The 25,850-nt window shown below is 38.6% G+C and overlaps 1 protein-coding gene across 1 annotated transcript in view; it reads left to right on the plus strand.

The window, feature by feature from the left end:
• MET (MET proto-oncogene, receptor tyrosine kinase) overlaps positions 1 to 25,850 on the plus strand; it is a 117,893-nt gene that overhangs the window by 61,235 nt on the left and 30,808 nt on the right. Inside the window, exons 5-12 of the mRNA XM_030933077.1 lie at positions 4,272 to 4,406; positions 5,174 to 5,347; positions 16,937 to 17,097; positions 19,016 to 19,118; positions 19,218 to 19,354; positions 20,049 to 20,210; positions 20,974 to 21,073; positions 24,635 to 24,853. Of these exons, the coding sequence (XP_030788937.1) occupies positions 4,272 to 4,406; positions 5,174 to 5,347; positions 16,937 to 17,097; positions 19,016 to 19,118; positions 19,218 to 19,354; positions 20,049 to 20,210; positions 20,974 to 21,073; positions 24,635 to 24,853 (1,191 nt within the window). The remainder of the gene's footprint in view (positions 1 to 4,271; positions 4,407 to 5,173; positions 5,348 to 16,936; positions 17,098 to 19,015; positions 19,119 to 19,217; positions 19,355 to 20,048; positions 20,211 to 20,973; positions 21,074 to 24,634; positions 24,854 to 25,850) is intronic.

Consider the following 25,850-nt stretch of genomic DNA (forward strand, 5'->3'; position numbering starts at 1 on the left):
ATGGCCAAAAAGTGGAAAACCCAAAAGTCCATCAAGTGATGAATTCATAAAAGGTGGCATATCCGTATAATGAAATATTATTTTGGTGATAAAAAGGAGCATGAAGAACCTTGAAAACATTATATTAAGGCCAGGCACGGTGGCTCACACCTGTAATCCCAGCACTTTGGAAAGCTGAAGTGAGCAGAGCACTTGAGGTCAGGAGTTCAAGACCAGCCTGGGCAACATGGGGATACCCCCGTCTCTACTAAAAATACAAAAATTAGCTGGGCATGGTGGCCCACGCTTGTAATCCTAGCTACTCAAGAGGTTGAGGCAGGAGAATTGCTTAAACCCAGGAGGCGGAGGTTGCAGTGAACTGAGATCGCGCCACTGCACTCCAGCCTACGCAACAGAATGAAACTCCGTCTCAAAAAAAAAAAATTAAAAAAGAAAGAAAGAAAAAGAAAACTTTGTGTTAAGTGAAAGATGCCAGGCACAAAAAGACCACATATTATAGGATTCCATTTATATGAAGTATCTAGCATAGGAAAATCTATAGAGATAGGAAGTAGATTAGTGGTAGTCAAGGGCTAAGAGGATATGGGGAGACTGGGAATGACGGCTAAGGGATGTGGGGCTTCTTTTTGAGATAATGAAAGCATTCTACAACCCTGTCTCAAAAAATTAAAAAATTTAAAACTGTTCAATTGTCCACTTTAAAAACAATGGGGGAAGTACACAGAAACCTCATACAAACATGTTAAATTGTATTCATCATTCTTCAAATTTAATTCTATTAATTAAATAGTTTAATTAAAGATAAAACTGTCTAGTGGGAGGTAAGGAGATAGGGCCTTTACATATTTGTGGATATCTCACACAAATTTACTTCGTTCAGGTTTACAAATTTGGGGGCCTAGCCACAACAGTTTTATTTGTACATGTATTTCTTCCCCATGTGCTACCTACAAGAGGCTATGTGAGATCAAAACCACAACCATCCAGTAAATTCAGATTCTGCCCTGCCCCAAATGTGTTAGTCCTGTATTTTCAAGGCCATTATAAAGAAAAAATATTTTGTGACCTAAATACTAAAGATTAGTTGTTGAACAGTAGAAACTCAAAAGATAATTGTTGGTCTTCTATTTTGTGCTAATTCTTCTACGATTGCCAGGTTATTTATCATAAGAATTACACCTACATGCCAAATTTAGTTCTGTCCCTAGAAATATCTCCATGACAACCAAAAGGAACTCCTAATTTCTGGTACGCATTGCTTCAAGGGTATTTTGAGAGTTAAAGTGGTTAATCGATTATTTAGAATCCTAGCAATAAGAGAAAGAAAAGAATTAAGGGTAGAAAAACATTTACAGCAGTAGGTATCCCTGCAGAGAACGGGCTAATGATCAACTAAAAGGCATTTGCATCTGCGGTACAACCTCTGTGCAAAATTCCAAATGGCATTCTCATTTCCAAGTCACCTCACTTTTCCATGTGCCTTCCTGTCTTCTCATCTTCATCCCATTTTCTATAGCAAGCAACACTCATGCTAACTCATGATCAAAAGTAGAGCTTGGTGAAGTGTACTAGTAGCATTTTCTCTATGCCATCAAAAACTATTTAGACGCAGAGACTTTCTCCTTAGGCACACTTAACTTGTGCAGCAAAAATTACTGAAACACAGAGTAACTGGCAAGGCAAATACATTGTGAAATTTGTTTTAGTACTTTTACTCACGAGTGGCTCTTGGGAGCTCAGAGTTGAAGCTTTTTCAATGATATTTACTCTGGTGCTCCAAAGGCCTAGCAGTTGAGTGTTTAAGAGGTCAAGCACATGGATTCTGGCCTCAGATAAAGCTCTGTGGAAATCTGACTCTTGTACTTTCTAGCTGAAATTCTATGTTGTATTTTTCTTTAAGGAAAATAATAGTACCTACCTTATAGGGTTATTGTGAGGAGTAAACAAAATCTCCATTTAAAGCACTTAGCACAATGTGTGACTCAGTTACCTGTTATGAAAGTACCATACATTTGGTGCTCTTCAGACAAAGCTCTTTAACAGAGGATACACATATCAATCAATCCAAGTCCAGAGATGCAAAGAGCTTCCAAAAAGAAAGAGAAAGGTTAATTCTTTCTGGGAAAGGACTATCTGGATGGGGTTCAGATATTTCATAAAGTCACAGATGATGACCTAGTAATTAAGAAGGGATTGCTTATTATAGATTCAGGAAATGGTATTAAAGAGAGCAAGAAGGTAGGAGGAAAAAAAGAGCCGTAGGAGGTGACTGTTTTGTAGCTGGTCTAAGTAGAATGGAGAAAACCAGGGAGACAGACACAAAATGCAGATGTCCATTGCAAGGTTCATAGTAATGAATAATCTTCAGTGAAGTGCAAAGCACAGAATGAGATGGAAAACAAAGTCAGGGTATTAAGACAGACTGGTGTTCTGTGTTGCTTTTGACCTATGTGTGAGAAAAGGAGTTTTTTGCTTTTGTGTTTTTGTTTTTGTTTTGTGTTTTGTGTTTTGTTTTACCTTTGCAGTTTGAAGTGATTGGCAACAGCCAAAGAAATATGGGGGGTACTGGGAGGGAGGATAGGAAAAATGAGACGTGGTGAGCACCAGAAGGGAGTTAAGATTGCAATATTGGGTAGCCAAAATCTGGATAATTTGAAATAGAAGCTTTGGAAGTGTGACATCTGATATTCTGCTTGTAACCAGCACCCAAAGGAAGGTGGGACTGGTAATTGAATTTCTGTTCACTTTGCCTGCAAAGGTCACCAATACCTATTGGGCCCTAAATTTAGGAAATAACAATAGTTTCCAACCTTTCCCATCCTGACCAAGTGACCCTTGATCCATCACTTAACTTCTGTGCAAATATAACCACCCTTTTTAATGGAGATGTTTTGAAAGCATTGAGTGTTTAGGGTAGAACAAACATTAGAGCACAAATGTCATGATGTTTAACTTTTACGGCTGTATGTACGGCTTGGTTAGTTTCTCTATCAACAATCTACTCTCTGAGAACAAATTAGGTACTTTGAGAATCTTCCCAAATTGCTTCAGGCTACTTGGCTCCTTTATGGTGCTGAAGAAAAGATTCACAATTGTTCCCCAGGACATTTATATGTTGTATGTGTTTGTTAGAGTACAAAGCAGTTAATTATTCCTGTAATTTTCATTCCCATTATATGAATGAGAAAGCTGAGGTAGAGGTAGTGACTATGTGATCGTAATCGCACAGATGCCCTTGTTTGTCCTGTGATTTCATACCTACTGCGAGTAAATGCGCATTCAATGAAATGTAGAAGACTATTAGAGATGTTAAGCAATTTCACAATTGCCTAATTCATGTCTAGGGCTGTGCTGAGCCTCCTCCACCTTCATGTATATGCAACCCAGTGGCCTACTTAAGAGTGAAAGTTTCTCTGAGAACTCTAACACCCTCCTAAAAATCTAAGTGTTCATCTAAGATAATCATTCGGATTTTATCCCAATTGTTGTCAATCATGCTTTCTGAACTTTATTATTACTGGGTTCTAGGAACAGGACAGATGGAAATTAGATAGCTGGGAAACATCCCAAATTTTAAATACCTGAGAGCAAAACTGACATCAATCATCAAACCTCATTTCTCAGGCATTGTTAAAACCATCAGACCTTATTTTAAAGCCAGACCAAGAAGCAGAGTTTTATAATCCAAGTAATAATATATCGTGGGACAGTGGTTTATAAAAAATACAGCACATCATTTCAAAGTAGCTGGGGGCCTGTTTTGACCTGAAAAGATCTATAAATGTGGCTTAAGAGTAGCACAGCTGGAACTAGCTCCAGTATTCCAGTCTCCGCGTCCACTACTCTTAACCATTACGTCAAGGGAAACTGCCTGGCGGGGAGGATTAAGAGGATAGATTTAAAAAATAATCCAGAATCTTTGTAGCATGTGTGGTGTCTTCTTTCTGGAGAGAGTTTTTGTTCCTCCATTTCCCAATACAATTGCAGGGATTTGTCTGTATGTGTTGCCAATTGATTGAAAGATCTCCTTCCCTTGAAACCATTAAAAGACCATAGGCAAAGTCTGTCTTGGGGGTTCAGATAATTTGACTTCAAGGCAAGAGATTAGAAGATGGCATATTGATTTACAATGAGAGGAACTGTTGGGTCTTTAGTTCAAGCACCCACAAGCCCTGCTGCTAATCTGTTATTACCATTATCATCCACATTTTCCACTTATATTTAAACTGAGCTTGTTGGAATAAGGATGTTATAACTTTTTTGCTTTTTAGGTTGTGGTTTCTCGATCAGGACCATCAACCCCTCATGTGAATTTTCTCCTGGACTCTCACCCGGTGTCTCCAGAAGTGATCGTGGAGCATCCATTAAACCAGAATGGCTACACACTGGTTGTCACAGGGAAGAAGGTAAGCTGTTCTCACAGGGAATTTCCATAGATGTGGTTTTTCCCAAATGGATGTTTACAACCAGTGTCATTTGGCCCTTTATAACATCTCTCTTCATCTTAAATTTACCCCTCCTCCATTAGGTTCTTTAGTGAGTATTCCAGAGATTTTCTGAAATCGAGTTAATTTGTTATTCAAGGAAGACTAGACCTAAGGGAAGTCTTTTTCAAAACTTCTCCTTTTGTCCTATATTTCTCAACAAGAAAAACAAATACACAGAATGAGAATTACAGTCCTAATGGCAGAACTCTAGTGCAGGCAGATAAATCCTGGAAATGTACATTGGAATCCGACTCCAACCAACAATCCCTTTTCTCCTAGAGAAGAATGTGCATCTTGATGCCGGAATGATATGCAACCTTACTTAGAATTTTCCAGAGGTTCGAGAGTGTGTTCCCATCACTTAAATTATACTGTCTTGTTATTTTAAAATCATCTCAGACAGGGCACAATGTCCCTACTATGTAGAACCTCTAATGTTGCATGACAATGCTGTGCTCACTGGACAATAATGTTACTTTTTCACATACCTGCTAACAATAGAGGAAAGGAAGGAATCAGATTTTTAATATTGTAATCACTGTTATGACATGATTTGCACACATAGGTGCTAAGTCTAGTAAATTCTATCAAATGATATTTACGTGTACCTTTTGTGTACTTGCTTTGTAATTAATGAACAAACTAGATACCCCTCTGGAAGCCCTTTCCACCCCTTCTCTTCACAGATCACCAAGATCCCATTGAATGGCTTGGGCTGCAGACATTTCCAGTCCTGCAGTCAGTGCCTCTCTGCCCCACCGTTTGTTCAGTGTGGCTGGTGCCACGACAAATGTGTGCGATCGGAGGACTGCCCCAGTGGGACATGGACTCAACAGATCTGTCTGCCTGCAATCTACAAGGTAGGAATCTCTAACAGCTGGCATACATGTTTTTTGTTTGTTTGTCTGTTTTTTGATACCAATCCCACTAATGAAAAAAAATTAAAAACTCAATTTACTTATTTAGCTGTGAGTCATCCAAAGCACCATCTCCCTCATGGCTTTATCCCTGGGGTGGGCGGGGGGCGGTGTTTGGGCATCCCCCCGCGTCCTGCAGCTGAAGTACTTGCTTCACATTGTCTAGGTTCTCTCCCTGGGCAGCTGCTCACCTTTAGTGCCGTGTGAATAAAAGAATGATGGCGAATAAGCAACAGTGCTCCCCATTTTCTCACAGTGGGGCCTGTTCCCTCCTGACTCACCCACTCTCTGATTCCTCGCCACTTCCTTTATCTGTCAAGTGCCCAGACATGAGCCTCCATCACAGAAACAGATCTGCTCATGGCATATCCGGGAACCCTGAACTGAACCCTGCAAACTGGTGATCCCTGCCATGTTGGGGCACACAGGACAGTTTTCTTCCTGTCTGGTGCATAGATGGTGGCCTAGTCTGTTCACAGATGAGACTGAAGATTATTTCCCAGGGTGATGTGGGAGGCAGGTGGAGGTTCAACACCCATGGGTGGCTGTGAGTCTTCCTTCAGTGCTCGCAGAAAAAAAGCAAAGGCTCAACTGATGACTATACTAACGTCTATACTTCTGTAAGCCATGTCACTCTTTAATTCATTCTGAAAATATTTATTGAGTGCGTGCCATTTAGCAGGCTGCCCTCTTGTCCGTGGGGAGATATAGTCCAGAACAAGACAAGCACATCTCTTGCTGATAGAGAACTCAGTTTCTGGCAATGGACATCAGCTCTAACATCGCAGCCATGCTAACTCCATTGCCTTAGTTGCTTAAGCATATATTTGGCACTGTGAAAATCTCCATGCAATTTAAAAAAAATTTCTTGGTCCAAAACATCTTGCTTAAAAACACTTCCCTGGTGAGAACCCAGCATGTATTTTTCTCTGCCTGCTTGTGGAAAATGTTGGACTTTAGTAAATAGTTCTTAGGAAAGATTCGAGTTAAAGGTCTCGGTCACCTGGTTCATGCCCAAGTAAACAAAATGTGCAAGTCTGAACAAGAACCACCCCTGAGTGCATGGCTGTTTTCATTTAGTTACAGTTTGGAGCAAGACTTGTAGTGGGTGACTGGGTTTTAAACAAAGTTATTTTCTGTTAGGTGTGACACGGTTATTAAGACTTAGCTTGATCGACCAGAGAATAAACTAAAAATACAGTAAGAAAACAAATGTATACTGTAGTATTTATGCACTTTTTTGTTGTTCAGCATACTTTTGGAACCATGTGCAATTTTATACTTTTATAAACACACAACCTCAGCAATTTGAGACACTAGGAATCTGAACTCTGCTATTCCATGAAATAGATATGGAAAATATATGTGTGTGCCCATGCAATTAAATCACAAGAATTTCATTTCAAAAATAACCAAGCTGGTATTTTAAGTAGAGAAAATGGTTTGATAACCTGTTCAAATGAAACCTTTCATTTAACTAATGTGCTTCCTTTTACTAAGCATAAAAGCTATACTAAAATGCTTAAAAATAAAGTAAATATTTCAGAATGTTCTGGAACCAGAGAATCTCTTGCAATAATTAAATCTCCCTCCTCTCTCACCCTTCCTAACTCTAGCATTCTATAGTTGATGATTCTCAAAGGTTGCATGCTTCCATGCACAGGTCAGTGAGGCTTAAGCTGCAGTTGGGAAGGTAGGGCAGCTGAGTCCATAAATCCCTCTAGGTTCATAGTTGTTAGGAAGATTTCATGCTGCAGTAGACCATGACAGTTAGCATTCTTCCTGCAAAAAATAAGACAGATTCGAGGTGGCTGTCAAGATGGTCACATAGGAACAGGTTTGGTCTGCAGCTGCCAGCAAGATCAATGCAGAAGGTGGGTGATTTCTGCATTTCCAACAGAGGTACCCGGCTCATCTCATTGGGACTGGTTAGACAGTGGGTGCAGCCCACGGAGGTTGAGCTGAAGTGGGATGGGATGTTGCCTCACCTGGGAAGGGCAAGGGATCAGGGAACTCCCTCCCTTAGCCAAGGGAAGCCTTGAGGGATGGTGCTGTGAGGAATGGCGCATTCCAGCCCAGATACTACACTTTTCCTATGGTTTTGGCAAACCACAGACCAGGAGATTCCCTCATGTGCCTACTCCACCAGGGCCCTGGGTTTCAAGCACAAAACTGGGTGGCCATTTGGGCAGACACTGAGCTAGCTGCAGGAGGTTTTTTTTCATACCTCAGTGGCACCTGGAATGCCAGCAAGACAGAACCATTCACTCCCCTGGAAAGGGGGCTGAAGCCAGGGAGCCAAGTGGTCTAGCTCAGAGGATCCCACCCCTACAGAGCCCAGCAAGCTAAGATGCACTGGTTTGAAATTCTCACTGCCAGCACAGCAATATGAAGTTGACCTGGGAGCTTGGTGGGGGGAGGGGCATCTGCCATTACTGAGGCTTGAGTAGGTGATTTTCCCCTCACAGTGTAAAGGGTGCAGCTTCAGCAGACTTAAATGTTCCTGCCTGCCAACTCTGAAGACAGCAGCAAATCTCCCAGCACAGCACTCTAGCTCTGCTAAGGGACAGATTGCCTCCTCAAGTGGGTCCCTGACCCCTGTGCCTCCTGACTGGGAGACACCTCCCAGTGGGGGTCGACAGACACCTGACACAGGAGAGCTCTGGCTGGCATCTGGTGGGCACCCCTCTGGGATGAAGCTCTCAGAGGAAGGAATAGGCAGCAATCTTTGCTGTTCTACAGCCTCTGCTGGTGATACCCCGGCAAACAGGGTCTGGAGTGGACCTCCAGCAAACTCCAGAAAACCTGCAGCAGTGGGGCCTGACTGTCAGAAGAAAAACTAACAAACAGAAAGGAATAGCATCAACATAAACAAAAAGAACATCCACATAAAAACGTTATTCAAAGGTCACCAACATCAAAGACCAAAGGTTGATGAATCCATGAAGATGAGGAAAAACCAGCGCAAAAAGGCTTAAAATTCCAAAAACCAGACCACCTCTTCTCCTCCAAAAGATCACAACTCCTTGCCAATGAGGAAACAAAATTGGAAGGAGAATGAGTTTGGCAAATTGACAGCAACAGGCTTCAGAAGGTGGATAATAACAAACTCCTGCAAGCTAAAGGAGCATGTTCTAACCCAATACAAGGAAGCTAAGAACCTTGAAAAAAAGTTAGAGGAATTGCTAACTAGAATAACCAGTTTAGAGAAGAACATAAATGACCTGATGGAGCTGAAAAACACTGCAGTAAGAACTTCATGAAGCATACACAAGTATCAATAGCCAAATAAATCAAGTAAAAGAAAGGATATCAGAGACTGAATATCAACTTAATGAAATAAAGTGTGAAGACAAGATTAGAGAAAAAAAGAATGAAAAGGAATGAACAAAACCTCCAAGAAATATGAGACTATATGAAAAGACCAAACCTACATTTGCTTGGTTGTACCTCAAAGTAAAGGGGAGAATGGAACCAACTTGGAAAACACTCTTCAGAATACCATCCAGGAGAACTTCCCCAACCTAGCAAGACAGGCCAACATTCAAATTCAGGAAATACAGAGAACACCACAAAGATACTCCTTGAAAAGAGCAACCCCAAGACACACAATCGTCAGATTCACCAAGGTTGAAATGATGGTAAAAATGTTAAGGGCAGCCAGAGATAAAAGTCAGGTTACTCACAAAGGGAAGCCCATCAGACTAACATTGGATCTCTCTACAGAAACCCTACAAGCCAGAAGAGAGTGGGGGCCAATATTCAGCACAAGAAAATAATTTCCTACCCAGAATTTCATATCCAACCAAACTAAACTTCATAAGTGAAGGAGAAATAAAATCCTTTACAGACAAGCAAATGGTGAGAGATTTTGTCACCATCAGGCCTGCCTTACAAGAGCTCCTGAAGGAAGCACTAAATATGAAAAGGAAAAATTGGTACCAGCCACTGCAGAAACATACCAAATTGTATAGACCATTGACTCTATGAAGAAACTGCATCAACTAATGGGCAAAATAACCAGCTAGGATCAAATTCACACATAACACTATTAACCTTAAATGTAAATAGGCTAAATGCCCCAATTAAAAGACACAGACTGGCAAATTGGATAAAGAGTCAAGACCCATTGGTGTGCTATATTCAAGAGACCCATCTCACGTGCAAAGGCACACATAGGTTCAAAATAAAGGGATGGAGGAAAATTTGCCAAGTAGATGGAAAGCAAAAAAGCAGGGATTGCAATCCTAGTCTCTGAAAAAACAGACTTTAAACCAACAAAGATCAAAAAGACAAAGAAGGTCATTACATAATGGTAAAGGGATCAACACAACCAGAAGAGCTAACTCTCCTAAATGCATATGCACCCAATACAGGAGCACCCAGATTCATAAGCAAGTCCTCAGAGACTTAGACTCCCACACAATAACAGTGGGAGACTTTAACCCCCCACTGTCAATATTAGACAGATCAATGAGACAGAAGATTAACAAAGGTATTCAGGACTTGAACTCAGCTCTGGACCAAGCGGACCTAATAGACATCTACAGAACTCTCCATTCCAAATCAAAAGAATATACATTCTTCTCAGCACCACATTGCACTTATTCTAAAATTGACCACATAATTGGAAGTAAAACACTCCTCAGCAAATGCAAACAAACAGTCTCTCACACCACACTACAATCAAATTAGGACTCAAGATTAAGTAACTCACTGAAAACCACACAACTACATGGAAACTGAACAACCTGCTCCTGAATGACTACTGGGTAAATAACTGGTACATTCATTATTTTTCAAGGTAAATAACAAAATTAAGGCAGAAATAAATAAATTCTTTGAAACCAGTGAGAACAAAGACAAAGATACAACATATCAGAATCTCTGGGACACAGCTAAAACAGTATTTCGAGGGAAATTTGTAGCACTAAATGCCCACAGGAGAAAGTGGGAAAGATCTAAAATCAACACCCTAACATCACAATTAAAAGAACTAGAGAAGCAAGACCAAACAAATTCAAAAGCTAGCAAAAGACAAGAAATAACTAAGATCAGAGCAGAACTGAAGGACTTAGAGACATGAAAAACCCCAGGAGCTGGTTTTCTGAAAAGCTCAACAAAATTGATAGACTGCTAGCCAGAATCATCAAGAAGAAAAGAGAGAAGAATCAAATAAACACAATACAAAATGATAAAGGGGATATCACCACTGATCCCACAGAAATACAAACTACCATCAGAGAATACTATAAACATCGCCATGCCAATAACTAGAAAATTTAGAAGAGATGAATAAATTCCTGGACACATACAACCTCCCAAGACTAAACTAGCAAGAAGTCAAATCCCTGAATAGACTAATAACAAGTTCTGAAATTGAGGCAGTAATTAATAACCTACCAACAAAAAAAAGCCCAGGACCAGACAGATTCACAGCTGAATTCTACCTGAGGTACAAAGAGGAACTGGTACCATTCCTTCTGAAACTATTCCAAACAATAGGAAAAAAAGGGACTCCTCCCTAACTCGTTTAATGAGGCCAGCATCATCCTAATACCAAAACCAGGCAGAGACACAACACAAAAAAAGAAAATTTCGGACCAATATCCCTGATGAACATCGATGAGAACATCCTCAATAAAATACTGGCAAACCAAATCCAGCAGCACGCCAAAAAGCTTATCTACCACAATCAAGTCAGCTTCATCCCTGGGATGCAAGGTTGGTTCAACATAGGCAAATTAATAAATATAATCCATCACATAAATAGAACCAATGACAAAAACCACATGATTATCTCAATAGATGCAGAAAAAGCCTTCAATAAAATTCAACACCCCTTCATGTTAAAAACTCTCAATAAACTAGGTATTGATGGAACGTATCTCAAAATAATAAGAGCTATTTATGACAAACCCACAGCCAATATCATACTGAATGGGCAAAAGCTGGAAGCATTACATTTGAAAACCGGCACAAGACAAGGATACCCTCTCTCACCCCTCCTATTCAACATAACATTGGAAGTTCTGGCCAGGGCAATCAGGCAGGGGAAATAAATGAAGGGTATTCAGATAGGAAAAGAGGAAGTCAAATTATCTCTGTTTGCAGATGACATGATTGTATATTTAGAAAACCCCATCGTCTCAGCCCAAAACCTCCTTAAGCTGATAAGCAACTTCAGCAAATTCTCAGGATACAAAATCAATGTGCAAAAATCACAAGCATTCCTATACACCAACAATCGACAAACAGAGAGCCAAATCATGAGTGAACTCCCATCCACAATTGCTAGAAAGAGAATAGAATACCTAGGAATACAACTTACAAGGGATGTAAAGGACCTCTTCAAGAACTACAAACCACTGCCCAAGGAAATAAGAGAGGACACAAGCAAATGGACAAACATTCCATGCTCATAGATAGAAGACTCAATATCATGAAAATGGACATATTGCCCAAAGTAATTTATAGATTCAATGCCATCCCCATAAAGCTACCATTGACTGACTTTCTTCACAGAATTCGAAAAAACTACTTTAAATTTCATATGTAACCAAAAAAGAGCCCTCATAGCCAAGACAATCCTAAGCAAAAAGAACAAAACTAGAGGCATCACACTACCTGACTTCAAACTATACTACAAGTTTACAGTAACCAAAACAGTGTGGTACTGGTACTAAAACAGATATATAGACCAATGGAACAGAACAGAGGCCTCAGAAATAACACCACACATCTACAACCATCTACCTTTGACAAACCAGATGAAAACAAGAAATGGAGAAAGGATTCCCTATTTAATAAATGATGTTGGGAAGACTGGCTAGCCATATGCAGAAAACTGAAACTGGACCCCTTCCTTACACCTTATACAAAAATTAACTCAAAATAGGTTAAAGACTTAAACATAGGACCTAAAAACCATAAAAACCCTGGAAGAATACCTAGGCAATACCATTCAGGACATAGGCATGGGCAAAGCTTCATGACTAAAACAGCAAAAGCAATGGCAACAAAAGCCAAAACTGACAAATGGGATCTAATTAAAGAGCTTCTGCACAACAAAAGAAACTATCATCAGAGTGAACAGACAACCTACGGAATGGGAGAAAATTGTTGCAATGTATTCATCTGACAAAGGACTAATATCCAAAATCTACAAGGAACTTAAACAAATTTACAAGAAAAAAAAATCAAAGAGTGTGCCAAGGATATAAACAGACACTTCTCAAAAGAAGACATTTAGGCAGCCAACAAACATGTGAAAAAAAAGTTCATCATCACTGGTCATTAGAGAAATGCAAATCAAAACCACGGTGAGATCCCATCTCCCACCAATTAGAATGGCAATCATTAAAAAGTCAGGAAACAACAGATGCTGGAAAGGATGTGGAGAAATAGGGAACACTTTTACACTGTTGGTGGGAGTGTAAATTAGTTCAACCATTGTGGAGAACAGTGTGACGATTCCTCAAGGATCTAGAACCAGAAATACCATTTGACCCAGCAGTCCCATTACTAGGTATATACCCAAAGGATTATAAATTATTCTTCTATAAAGATACATGCACACGTATGTTTATTGCAGCACTACTCACAATAGCAGACTTGGAACCAACCCAAATGCCCATGAATGATAGACTGGATAAAGAAAATACGGCACATATATGCCATGGAATACTATGCAGCCATAAAAAAGGATGAGTCCTTTGCAGGGACATGGATGAAGCTGGAAACCATAATTCCCAGCAAGCTAACACAGGAACAGAAAACCAAACACCGCATGTTCTCACTCACAAGTGGGAGTTGAGCCATGAGAGCACATGGACACAGGGAGGGAAACATCACACTAGGGGCCTGTCGGGTGGTGGGGATCTACGGGAGGGATAGCATTAGGAGAAATACCTAATGTAGATGACAGATAATCTTAAGTGTCTTCAACTTTGCAGGCACAAAATCCAGCTAATGTATAGAGTTTCACTTTCTAATACTTGCAAGTTAACCTGCTTTTCAAGGTATAGGATGTTCAGTGGCTAAAATTCTTTGCAGTTCTAGATATGACAGATTTCAGGATTGAAAGCTCATTATTTTGTTTCAAGTATGGTATCTGATCTCATACTTAAAGAGCAATGAGAAATGCTTCAGAAAAGGGAGAGTACTTTTTAATGTATTCTGAATGTATTAGGACGAAGTTATCGTATCTTGTAGGGTTGAAAATTCAACCCCAGTGAGACCATAGAACTATTAATTGATAAGAATACTCAGAAAAGCAGTATTATATGGGGGTAGGAGGGGAGGCAGGCAATATACTGCTACCAGTAAATATATTTGTGACCTCTACTAAAGAGGAAAGGAAACCCCGTTTGGAGTTTTTTTGTTCTGTTTGGTTTTTGTTTTTTAGTTTTCTCATGTTTTATCCTAATGGGTTTTGAAAATATGATCATTTAAAATACTGTTGGAATGGACCCATCAGTGATGTGATCTTTCACCTGTGAAAAGACAAGGGCTACTTTTGTGGCTGTATCTCCCCTATCCAGACAGGTAGGAGACCCAGCCTCTGTGGCTTTATGCCGGACGCTCATTTCCTGCCCACAGAGTTTCTCTGCCCTTCAGGATAACTCAGAGTTTGCCAGCCATTGTTGGGTCTATCCAAGGGTGTGTAGTTCACAACTGCTTCCTTCCTTTTTCCCTAGAAGGGTAAAGGTTACCCTATAAGCTAAGGGGAAAATGCCCAGCCCAGAGAGAAAAGCTAAGTAGAGCCAGCCTTTTGGATCCTGACTGAGGGGCTAGCAGAGGGCTTATAGTATCTCTTCCTATTGCCAGTGCCCCAGTTGCACAGCTCTCTGCATCTTTTCTCAAATCATCATCCAATCCCTTTGCCTTTTATAGAAAGTGGTGATGATATGTGTAGAGTGACAGACTTCAGTTTGTACATAGAAAGATGGCATGTAGGCAGTGGAATCAGGCCAACATCAGCCTTGGGCAGCTGTTTTCAGTGGGGAAGCCTCCTCATTAGAAGAGCCTGCAGCAGCTGTGTGACTGCCTCAGGCTGAAGAGAGACCTGGGAGGGTTGGATGTCTTGTTCTCTCCTACTGGATTTCTACCATAATAATAATAAACAGATTTATTTTTCTAGTAGCTCTCATTTGGCTAGACATGGATGAGGTAAATTTTCAGGAAAGGCACAACTGTGTAATGCATTTTTATGGGTAAAATGGCTATCATAAAAGCTTTACGCTAAAACTTTAAAGGGATTTGATAACAAGGGTAAGTTAAGACTTTTGTTTGCAATTATTTACTTAGGAAGGATGGAAATGTTTGCAAGTCTGAATTTGGCTAAAAGCCCTTCTTAATTGTAAAAGAATCACTTTTAGATGTTCACAAATGGAGCTTTAGCAAATACCTTTACTGGTTCTTGAGTTGCCTCTATCTTAGTTTTCCCACCATTGTACTTTACAGCACAATTTACAATATGTCCCCACCCCCAAAAGAGCATTTCCTTTCTCAATTGTCACAAAGCTGCTGAGAAGAAGCTTATTTTTAACTTGGAAATGTGTTTTGTTTTAATAGTTTTAGGCTGAGAGCAATTATCTTACACACTTCATAGGTGCCTAATGCTGTCTTAAATCATGACTGACCAAGTTTTAGCAATAAATCCATTGATAGCACACCAAAAATGAGTCTGCAATAATAAAATGAGCCTGTTATTTACTTAACATCAACCACTGGGGGAAAAATTTAATCCTAAAAATGAGATGTAAAACAATGCCAATGAAGATAATTAGGAAAAATTCTTATAATACTGATTATGGGCCCTCTCTGGTTCTGTTTTTATCTATTTCTAAAAGAAACAACATATGTATTAAATATTATATAATTTTTAAAAGGCTGAGAGTGTCAACTAACCAGCCTGGTATACATCAAATAGTGACCATACTTAAAGAACAAGGAAAAATCTTCAGTCATTAATAAATGTGAACTAATAGGTATAAAGAAGTAGATTCACGTATTCTTTTGTTGGTGCCTGGCGCGTAGGAGGTGCTTTATTAATAAATAATGAATGAAACCTGGGCAGCATCACAAGACCCCATCTCTACAGAAAATTGAAAAATTAGCTGGGTGAGGTGGCGCACACCTGTATTCCTGTCTACCAGAGAGGCTGAGGCAGGGCGATTGCTTGAGACCAGGAGTTTGAGGCTGCAGTGAGCTAGGACTATGCCACTGCACTCCACACTGGGCAAGCGTGAGACCCCCATCTCTAAAAATAAATAAGTAAAGAATGAATGAATGAATGAATGAATGGCAGATATGTACTAAAAAACCATCCATGTGTTTCATACTATGCTAGCTGCTGAATGCAACTGAGCAAACATTGGATACCAAATGAAGTATTTTTACTGTGCAACTTTTGTCTCTAGCTGGGGAATACCATAGCAACAAGAATGTAGTGCACACAACCAGCGCACAGAGCAAGGCATGTAATGGCTGGACTTTGGCTTATAGGGCACATGAAGGAGTTTGATCAGAGCTCAGTCTGAAGGCTGATGAAGAGTTACAATCAGAGTTATGAGCAAGTAAAAGTCTGGGCCCAATGTGTTTCTACTCCTGTGCAAAAGAGCACTAGAAGATTAATTCACTTCAGAATGGCCCAAAAAGGGCCAGGTCCAATGGCTCATGCTTGTAACCCTAGCACTTTGGGAGGCCAAGGCAGGAGGATCACTTGAGCCCAGCAGTTTGAGACCAGCCTGGGCAACATAGTGAGACCCTGTCTCTAGAAAAACAAATTAGCCAAGCATAGTGGCCCACACCTGTGATCCCAGCTACTCAGGAGGCTAATGTGGGAGGATTGCTTGAGTTCGGGAGGTTGAGGCTGCAGTGAGCCATGATCACACCACTGCACTCCAGCTTCAACAACAGAGCCAGACTCTATCTCAAAAAAAAGAAAAAAAGAAAGAAAGAATGGAAAGAAAAGGAAGGAAAGAAGGAAGGAAGGAAGGAAGGAAGGAAGGAAGGAAGGAAGGAAGGAAGGAAGGAAGGAAGGAAGGAAGGAAGGAAGGAAGGAAGGAAGGAAGGAAGGGGAAAGAGAGAGAGAAGAAGGAAAGCAAGCAAGAGAGAAGGAAGGAAGGAAGGAAGGAAGGAAGGAAGGAAGGAAGGAAGGAAGGAAGGAAGGAAGGAAGGAAGGAGAGAAAAGAGAAGAAAAGAAAAGAAAAGAGAAAAGAAGACAAAACAGAGGGACTCGAAAAGGCTCTTTATTCCTACCAAGCTGCATCTGCTCTTTGCCCCATCTTTGGATCTCCTGAAAACAACTTGTTTCATTAGCATGTCATGTAGTTTTAATGTTTGTTCCAGATGCTCTGAAATTTGTGACCCTTTTTCCTTTAGTGAAAATTAAATTTTTACTAAATTGTGGGAAAATGAAAGAATTTCAGACTATTTAAGGATATACATTTTGTTTGTTTGTTTTCCACATATATGAAAAATTGTAATATATTGGATTTTTTTTTAAGTTCTATGTTGTCCTTGTAGGTTTTCCCAACTAGTGCACCCCTTGAAGGAGGGACAAGGCTGACCATATGTGGCTGGGACTTTGGATTTCGGAGGAATAATAAATTTGATTTAAAGAAAACTAGAGTTCTCCTTGGAAATGAGAGCTGCACCTTGACTTTAAGTGAGAGCACGATGAATACGTAAGGATCTCAAACGCTTTGCTGGGGTGTGCTTGGAAAATAGGTTTTGTTTTTGAATGAATGTTTGTTTTAAAATTGCTCAAAAAGCTCATCTATTGAACTAAAAAGGGTCTTGGCCTGTCACATGCCTTGTGGGTCTGTTCTGTTTTGTTCTTGCAATCCCATTTACTCATTGGATTTGAAGAGAGAGAAAGGTGACAAGGCCTAGGTGAAGACAAGAGGCCAGAATTAGGAGTTTCTCAACCATTTATGTGACAAGTCTTCAAGTGTTGTCTGAGTAGATTTGCGAGAGTAGTACTAGTTAGGATCACTCCATCCTTGGAGTCTTCAAATGTTGAGTCTCCAAAGGCTTTTTCTACAGAAATCAGTAAACAGCTCAGCATGGATCCTCTCTTTTAAATTCACTTTCTAAACCTCAGCAATGTAGTGAGGCAGCTGAATCACACGTTTGAGACTTTTTTAGAGGAGTTAAAATTTATATTCAGCTTATATTTACTGGCACTGCAATATATGGGCTGTATCTCACTGAACCATCCCCATGGGCCTGGGAGGGAGCAGTATGATTCCTATAATACAAAGGAGGTACCTGAAGTTCAGAGAGGTGAAGTGTGGCTTCGCAGAGGTAATCCAGAGAGTAAGAGCTGAATAAGCCTTCAGACTCAGCTCTGATCAGCTTCTGATGCTAGACCCGTGCTTGTTCTACTGTATTCTACATGTACCCTTCTACAAGCTTTGAATTCCATAATCATCAGAGAATCCAGAAATTATTCATTATCACATAATAACAACACGCAAACATTTAAAGTTTTATGGTTGAACCCATTCTATCAGATGGTTATTTTATATCTAATTGAATTCATTTCAGGGTTACACAAAGGTCCAAATATATCCATTTTACTGAGACCAAAACACCAATGAAGGTAATATTTGTTAGCTGAATGGCAAAACAAATTTTTTCTAGAAATCTCCCTTGTAAATCTCCAAAACTCTTAATCATTGCATTATAAATCAGGACCTGTAAAAGTAAAACAGAATTCATTCTCTTCTTTAAAAAGTTATTTAATAAATCAAATTGTATTTAAATTTTTTCAGAACAATATGATTATTCATTCAGAAATAATTCTATGGAATGCCATCACAATTTCATTATCATTTAAGTAATTTAAATTAGCATGTACAAGCATAACCACAGAAATGTACCTGTTGACATAGTTTAATGAAGAGATTGGCCTATTCGTAGTTAGCCCATTGTTTCCTATGCTACTGAGATACTATCTATCTGAAGTAGACCAAACATTATCCCCAAATATTAATATTATCCAAACTTAGATTATTATGCACTACTCAGTTGGTGAGGTCTGCATGGATAAGGTCTAATATTTCCTGTTTTTCTGTATAAGTACTATAGTACAGTTAATGTAAAGTTTAGTATAGGCAGGGTGCAGTGGCTCATGCCTGTGATCCCAGCACTTTGGCAGGCCAAGGCAGGAGGATCACCTGAGCCCAGGAATTCAAGACCAGCCTGGGCAACATAGTGAGACTCCATCTCTACCAAAGAAAAGAACTTTTTTTTAATTAACCAGATGCCATGGCATGCACCTCTAGTTCCAACTCCTGAGTCCAGAGGATCCTTTGAGCCCAGGAGTTCAAGGCTGCAGTGAGCTATGACCATGCCACTGCCCTCCAGCCTGTGTGACAGAGCAAGATCCTGTCTCTTTTTAAATAAAAATAAAAATAAAGTTTATCATAATATAGAAATGGAGTTGTATAATTTTTGGCCTTAATGCTTATCTTGAAACTCTGCTTGCTATTCAAAGCAGTCAGCTCACTATTTAGAGTTAATGTCACTTCCTATAAAACAACCTAACCAGAAAATGCCTTGGATTTGTCGTGTATTAAACTTTGGGTTTTTTTCCAGATTGAAATGCACAGTTGGTCCTGCCATGAATAAACATTTCAATATGTCCATAATTATTTCAAATGGCCACGGAACAACACAATACAGTACATTCTCCTATGTGGTAAGGAAGATTCTGTCCTATCATGTTTGATTTTTACTTAATCTATTTAGAATTATAAGCTGAACAAGTTACTTTGTTTTGTTTTTATCTCCCCTCCAGGATCCTATAATAACAAGTATTTCGCCAAAATATGGCCCTATGGCTGGTGGCACTTTACTTACTTTAACTGGAAATTACCTAAACAGTGGGAATTCTAGACACATTTCAATTGGTGGAAAAACATGTACTTTAAAAAGGTGTTGTAAATTTATTTTTTGTTGCATCTATTAATTTGAATTAATATCTGTACCTTAAAAATTAAGCAGATTGGTTTTGTGTGTGTGTGGAGAAAAAAAAAAATCAAGATGTTTATTTGTTTACTCCCCTACTGACAAAACTTCCTCCTTCCAAAATTCATCTATTCCTTTTGCTGATTTTTCTTCCTTTCTCTTGTTTTTCTTAGCAATCCTACTTTTCAGTTTTGTCTTCCCATCCACCCTCTTTATTGTTATAGCTTAGGATCTTAGCTTTACTATGAGCTGTGAGAGTCTGGTCATTGACAATAATTTAAAATAAACATTTTCATCAAGATTTGTCATTAGACTAAGTCACTCTGGGGAGGGAAGAAATGGGGAAGACTGGGTTTGGAAGGCAGTTATGTTTCTGCTTGTTAGAGTTGGAAGAGCTCAGTTTAATCAAGTACCAAAAGTACTTTAAAGGTTTTTTTTTTTTTTAATCCCAAATGTTTTCCAGTGAAGGATAGCTTCTGTACACCAAACTTTTAAGTTTGGGATCCAGTCAGATTAAACAGCCTACACTAGAAAAGGCTTCCACTCAGGAAATTCCCACTTAGAAGCCATTGAGTTATATCCTTTTGATTCATGGATATAATTCTAAAATATGTGTATCTCTAATAGCTAAGATTTCATTTTCTTAACTTTTTTTGTTCAGTGTGTCAAACAGTATTCTTGAATGTTATACCCCAGCCCAAACCATTTCAACTGAGTTTGCTGTTAAATTGAAAATTGACTTAGCCAACCGAGAGACAAGCATCTTCAGTTACCGGGAAGACCCCATTGTCTATGAAATTCATCCAACCAAATCTTTTATTAGGTAAGTAGAAGCTTCCGATGGGTATAAGAAAATAATGAATACCAGGATGATTTTGCTATAGGATAGTCAAGAGGAACTGCAGTTTTACCTCTGGCTTTGATGCTGTTGTGTTTCTTTTGAAGGCTGCCTTTCCAATTCAGGAGAGAAAACTACTTTCGGGTTCTGAGTACAATTTGACTCATCAATGCTAGTTCATGTCAAGAAGTATTTTATCCTGTTCTGTTACATTTAAACAGATTATAGCACAATAGTTTACTGTGGCATTATAGTATACATGCACTTACATTATGTACATATCAATTCTTGGCACTAAGGTTAGCTTAGTGCCAAGAAATGGAATCACCTTTTTTCTTCCATCCTCTAGAGTATTTTTTTGTCCTTTTCTTTATGCCAGACTCTCTTTGAATTGGTATCTCATTGGACCCAGTTCAATCTGCCTTGTTTCCGTTAACTCTATCAGTCTAGCAACAATAATTAAGTTTGGTTTTCTTTGTATTTTTTTCAGAGAAGTGAAATATTTATTTTGTGTAATTCGGTGAATAAAATACAAATGCATTTCTTAAGCTTATGAAATATGAATTTTAAAAAATATTTTCAAGTTAAATAAGTTGTTTCCAAGGAATAGTTACCCTTGAACTTCCATTTGATGTTGACTGTGCCTCTGACTTGTAATCAATGCAGGTGATTAAATTGAATCCCTCTCTTACAGTACTTGGTGGAAAGAACCTCTCAATATTGTCAATTTTCTATTTTACTTTGCCAGTGGTGGGAGCACAATAACAGGTGTTGGGAAAAACCTGCATTCAGTTAGTGTCCCGAGGATGGTCATAAATGTGCATGAAGCAGGAAGGAACTTTACAGTGGTAAGTCCTTTGAGCAATGGTTCTACTCAGCTCTGCATCTCTGCCTCTAACCACGTGGCTTTCATGGTACCTGGGACATTTCAGTTTCGCCTTTAAGGTTTGCTAGTTAATTTCCTTGCAATGTAGCCAAATAGTAGTTTTTATTTAACAACTGAAATTATCTAGAGTCTTGGGCTAACCATGTGGAAAAAATACATACACATACACACATGCATATATAATGTTTAGACAAGAATGAAGATTACCAATTTGAGACAGCGTTTTTTTTTTTTTTATGTTTGTTGGTTGGTTGGTTTTGAGGGTTTTTTTTGAGACAGTATCTCACCCTGTCAACCAGGCTGGAGTGCAATGGCGTGATCTCGGCTCACTGTAACTTCCCTCTCCCAGGTTCAAGTGATTCTCCACCTCAGCCTCCCAAGTAGCTAGGACTACAGGCACGAGCCATCATTCCTGGCTAATTTTTGTATTTTTTGGTAGAGACGAGGTTTCACCATGTTGGCCAGGCTGGTCTCGAACTCCTGACCTCAAATGATCTGCCCACCTTGGCCTCCCAAAGTGCTGGGATTACAGGCGTGAGCCCCTGCGCCTGGCCTGAGGCAGTGTTTTTACAGATAGTCAGTACAAATGGAAATCACAGCATTTCCCTAGTCCCTTTTTAATGCATCATAGAACATGGACCCTTTTGCTCTAATAAAATCCTTGGAAAAAGTCGCTGACGTTGCAACAGTATTCTTGCCTTCCTAAGCAGCAGACATATGCTTTCTTACAGCCTCCTGTTCTTCTTACCATCCTTCTTGTCCCTTTGTTAGCACGTTATCAAGTAACAAGAAAAGAGCATTCAAATATTTATGTTATGTCCTAAAGTGTGAATGTTATTTGCTGTTTCTCCACCTATCCTTATTTTATATAGGTCACATTAAAGTGGTAGTTTTAGTTTAGACCTTAGAAAGGTTGGTGTTATTTCCAAAGATTCCATACATTTTGTTGATGTTTTTCTTTAGTATAAAATACCATAATCTAGTTGGACTTGTGCACTCAACTCAGAATGAAAGTTCTGAGTGCTCTTGCTCAAGCAAGGTCTTGATTGGTCAGGTGATAGATTGAATTACAGCACTTCCTTTTAGATTCCCCATCCAATATTTCTTGAAGACTAAAGCCACAATGTTCTTTAATTACAAAAACCAATTTGGGGCTAAAAATGTCAAGCCAAATCACCAAATAATAAGGTCATTTCAAATAAGATTTTTCTTGGCCTTCTCAATCAGCCACATTGCATCACCTCTAAAGAGTATTATTAGATTTTTATCATATTCCTGAGAAATTGTGCTCTAGGGAGTCACCACATGAAGCAAAGGATTTTGAAACCAATCCCAACACATGGCCACAAACAAAGTTAGAGCACCGCTGCTATTAATTTAAAGGACATCAGTTCTCCACAACAAAGCATAACAATTTTTCATTAACCAAGTAAGAATAACAGTAACCCTCTTTGGTGTTGGTATGAGACCTTTTAAAGTAGAAATCTGAGAAATTATTAGTTTATCGAATTAATGCTGAGCGTACATTATTAAGATAATGACTGAATTTCCTTTCTTCTCCCTCACTAGCATTAAGGTGACACGCAGAATGCCTTTTAGCTTCAGTCATTCACTTGTAATCAAATATTTATTAAAAACTTTTTAGGTGTCACACATAAGAGTTGCATATCCCAAGGATGATTCAAACAATGGTAGACAATAAACATCTTATTTGTTTATTTTTCTGGAAATATAAACTTCTGTTGTTTTAGCCACAAACATGTTAGTACAGTAGAAGTATGCATTAGAATCGGACAAGAGTGAAAAATGCAGTGGATCTATTTTACTATTTGCTATTTATTTTACTGTCGTTTGTGAAAACTACTTTATAAAGAGATATGTATTCCTTCCATGTTCCCTGCCACTTATAGAATTTAAAGCTGACCATGATGAATTGAACCCATTTATTATTTAACAAGGAAAAACTCTTGGTCAGGTCTGATTTAGATATATAGGTCCAGCCACAATAACTTTAAGTCCAATAAACTGTAATCCTTTCAAAACAAAAGCAATCATCTTCATAACAAAATGTGTATTAATTTGTTAACGTGTACATTATGCCCCAGAAGCCTGCAGTTTAGTGTGTAGTTCTCAGATTTCTTGTTATGTAAACATTATTGTGATGACAGTAAAATTGTTCATGTCCATTAGGAATAAATAGCTTTTAGCATTATAATATTAATTTTATATAAAACTCAATAATATAATTTTATCCATATTATGTCTCTATAAGTTTTATCTGCTGCTGATAAACATTTTTAATGTAAGACCTTTTTTTAATTATTTTTTAAAGAGAATAGCAAATAACAAATTCTGTTTGTCCTTTTTATGTATATCCTGAGTCCTTTTTGTATTGTGGGCAAAAGTAATTGTTTTATCCCCAACTATACTTGTCAAAGGAAAGGAAATCTAAGGGATGTTGTTGCTTGTTTGTCTTTTCCTTGGGGGAAAAACGCAACTGTTAACCTTAGATGTACCACTATGTGTTGCTGGTTTAGTCTAAGTACAATCAAGAGGAAGCTACATTTTCCAAAATTCCATAAATCAGAATTCCAAAGAGGAAGATTTGAAATGAGACATGAAAGGGCATGAAATAATAATAGCAGAGGCTTTGTAAAATAGAGAGCATAGGAAAAGGTTTCAATATAAAATATGTCATGAACAAAAAGATAGCATGGGAGCGAAGACATTGAATTTTGGAGTTAATGGCCTAGGATTTATATTCGCTATTCTGCCACTCCAAGCTGTATGACCTGGTCTAATGACATAAGTTTGCAAAGCTCAGTTTCTTAATTTGTAAACTGTGCATAATCATAATACCCACTGATAGGATTATCATGAGAATTAAATGAGACCAACCTTGTAAAGCATTTTGCACAGAACCTATCATTTAATAATTAATAGCTTAAAACACACTAATAAGATTACCTAACTACATAGTTAATTATCATGTTCACCATATGGTGCTTGGCACTTTACAAAGCACTTTACCATGTGGTATCCTACGTGGTAAATAGCATTTTCATCTTAATTCCTAAATGAGGAAACTGAGTTATTTAGTGTGGGCCCTGCCTCTGTTCCTATAGCTTGGGTTAAAGCTAGGAGAGGAGCCAAAGCGTTCTAACCCCACAAAGCCCAGCTCCCAGTCTGCCTGCCTGCCTCACACAACAAGGGGCAGTTCCTCCAGGTGACTGTCCTGTCTTCTTAAGGAAAATAAAATGATGGGATGAGGGCCAGCTTGAGATACATCAGCATGGTTTATGCTGGGCAGGTGGAGGTCTGTGTTTCTTTGAAGGTTGGGTTGTTTGGATAATTTTGCATGTATCGTGTTTCCAGAAATGTATAGTCTAACATTAAGAAGTTAAATACAGATTTTTTTCGAAAACTCTATATTTTCAATTGATTGGAGTGGTGAATTATAAAGTTGCTCTGAATGTTGCCAAGCCGTATTCTGTTTACAGTGGATAATTGTGTCTTTCTCTAGGCATGTCAGCATCGCTCTAATTCAGAGATAATCTGCTGTACCACTCCTTCCCTGCAACAGCTGAATCTGCAACTCCCCCTGAAAACCAAAGCCTTTTTCATGTTAGATGGGATCCTTTCCAAATACTTTGATCTCATTTATGTACATAATCCTGTGTTTAAGCCTTTTGAAAAGCCAGTGATGATCTCAATGGGCAATGAAAATGTACTGGAAATTAAGGTAAGAAATGCTTTAAACACTGTCTTAAATCATCAGCTCAAACTTAATTGACTTCATAGCTATGGGAATACAATTGTTGTACTTGGCCGTTGTATCTTATACAACACCAGCAAATATATAAGCTCTGAAAAACAAATCTTTTTGGCATAAAACTAAAAGATAAGAATAACCGTGGACTGCATTTTAATGAACCATTTAAAAACCCTTTCTTGTGTATGTATTAAAATGTAGCAAATGTGGGACACAAATCCGTTAAAGAGGATCCCTGTGATGCATTATCTTGCTGATGTTATACGTTTCCCTGGACATTTTACCTAAATGTGCTCATTATAAGATAAAACATAAGAGCTGTGAAAGTAAATGCATCAATTGTATCTCTATACTTCCTTGTAATACTTGGAATTTTGTATCTGGGTGTGGTCATCTTTAAGCTAATTTGTAAATGGAACTAGATATCTGCCACCTTAGGAACATATTAGCTTCTAAATATAATTTAATAGAGAATAACAGGTCATCTTTTCTAAAGCAAGCCTGTTGCAAACAAACAACACTAAGACCCAGAAAGGTTAGGTGATTGACAAGTGACAAAAGAGTGGCAGAATAATACAGACTAGAGTGCAGCTTTTTTATGTCCCTTCAGTTATTTCTACTTCAAATAATAACACAGGCAAAATGCTCAAGACTTGAATTATTCATAGCTGCAGTCACTAGAAACAGCAAAATATTTATCTTTCAACATGTTGTTAAAACATTTAGAATTTTTTTTTCCTGAAAGATGATCTGAATGCAAATACGAACAAACATAAAGCAATAGGATAGTCTTTATTTGGGAGCAATATAGGCTTTCATGGGTCATCTCCATCTAAGTAATAATATATTTCCATCAAAATTTTTCTGACTTTTTCAACAAAAATTTAACTACAGCCCAGCTTATGCATATGTTCACGCTCCTACAAGTTTGCTAACCTCATTATTGTGTTTTGTACGATAATTAAGC

Source organism: Rhinopithecus roxellana, chromosome 6 (assembly GCF_007565055.1).
Source record: "Rhinopithecus roxellana isolate Shanxi Qingling chromosome 6, ASM756505v1, whole genome shotgun sequence".
Classification (NCBI taxonomy): Eukaryota; Metazoa; Chordata; class Mammalia; order Primates; family Cercopithecidae; genus Rhinopithecus; species Rhinopithecus roxellana.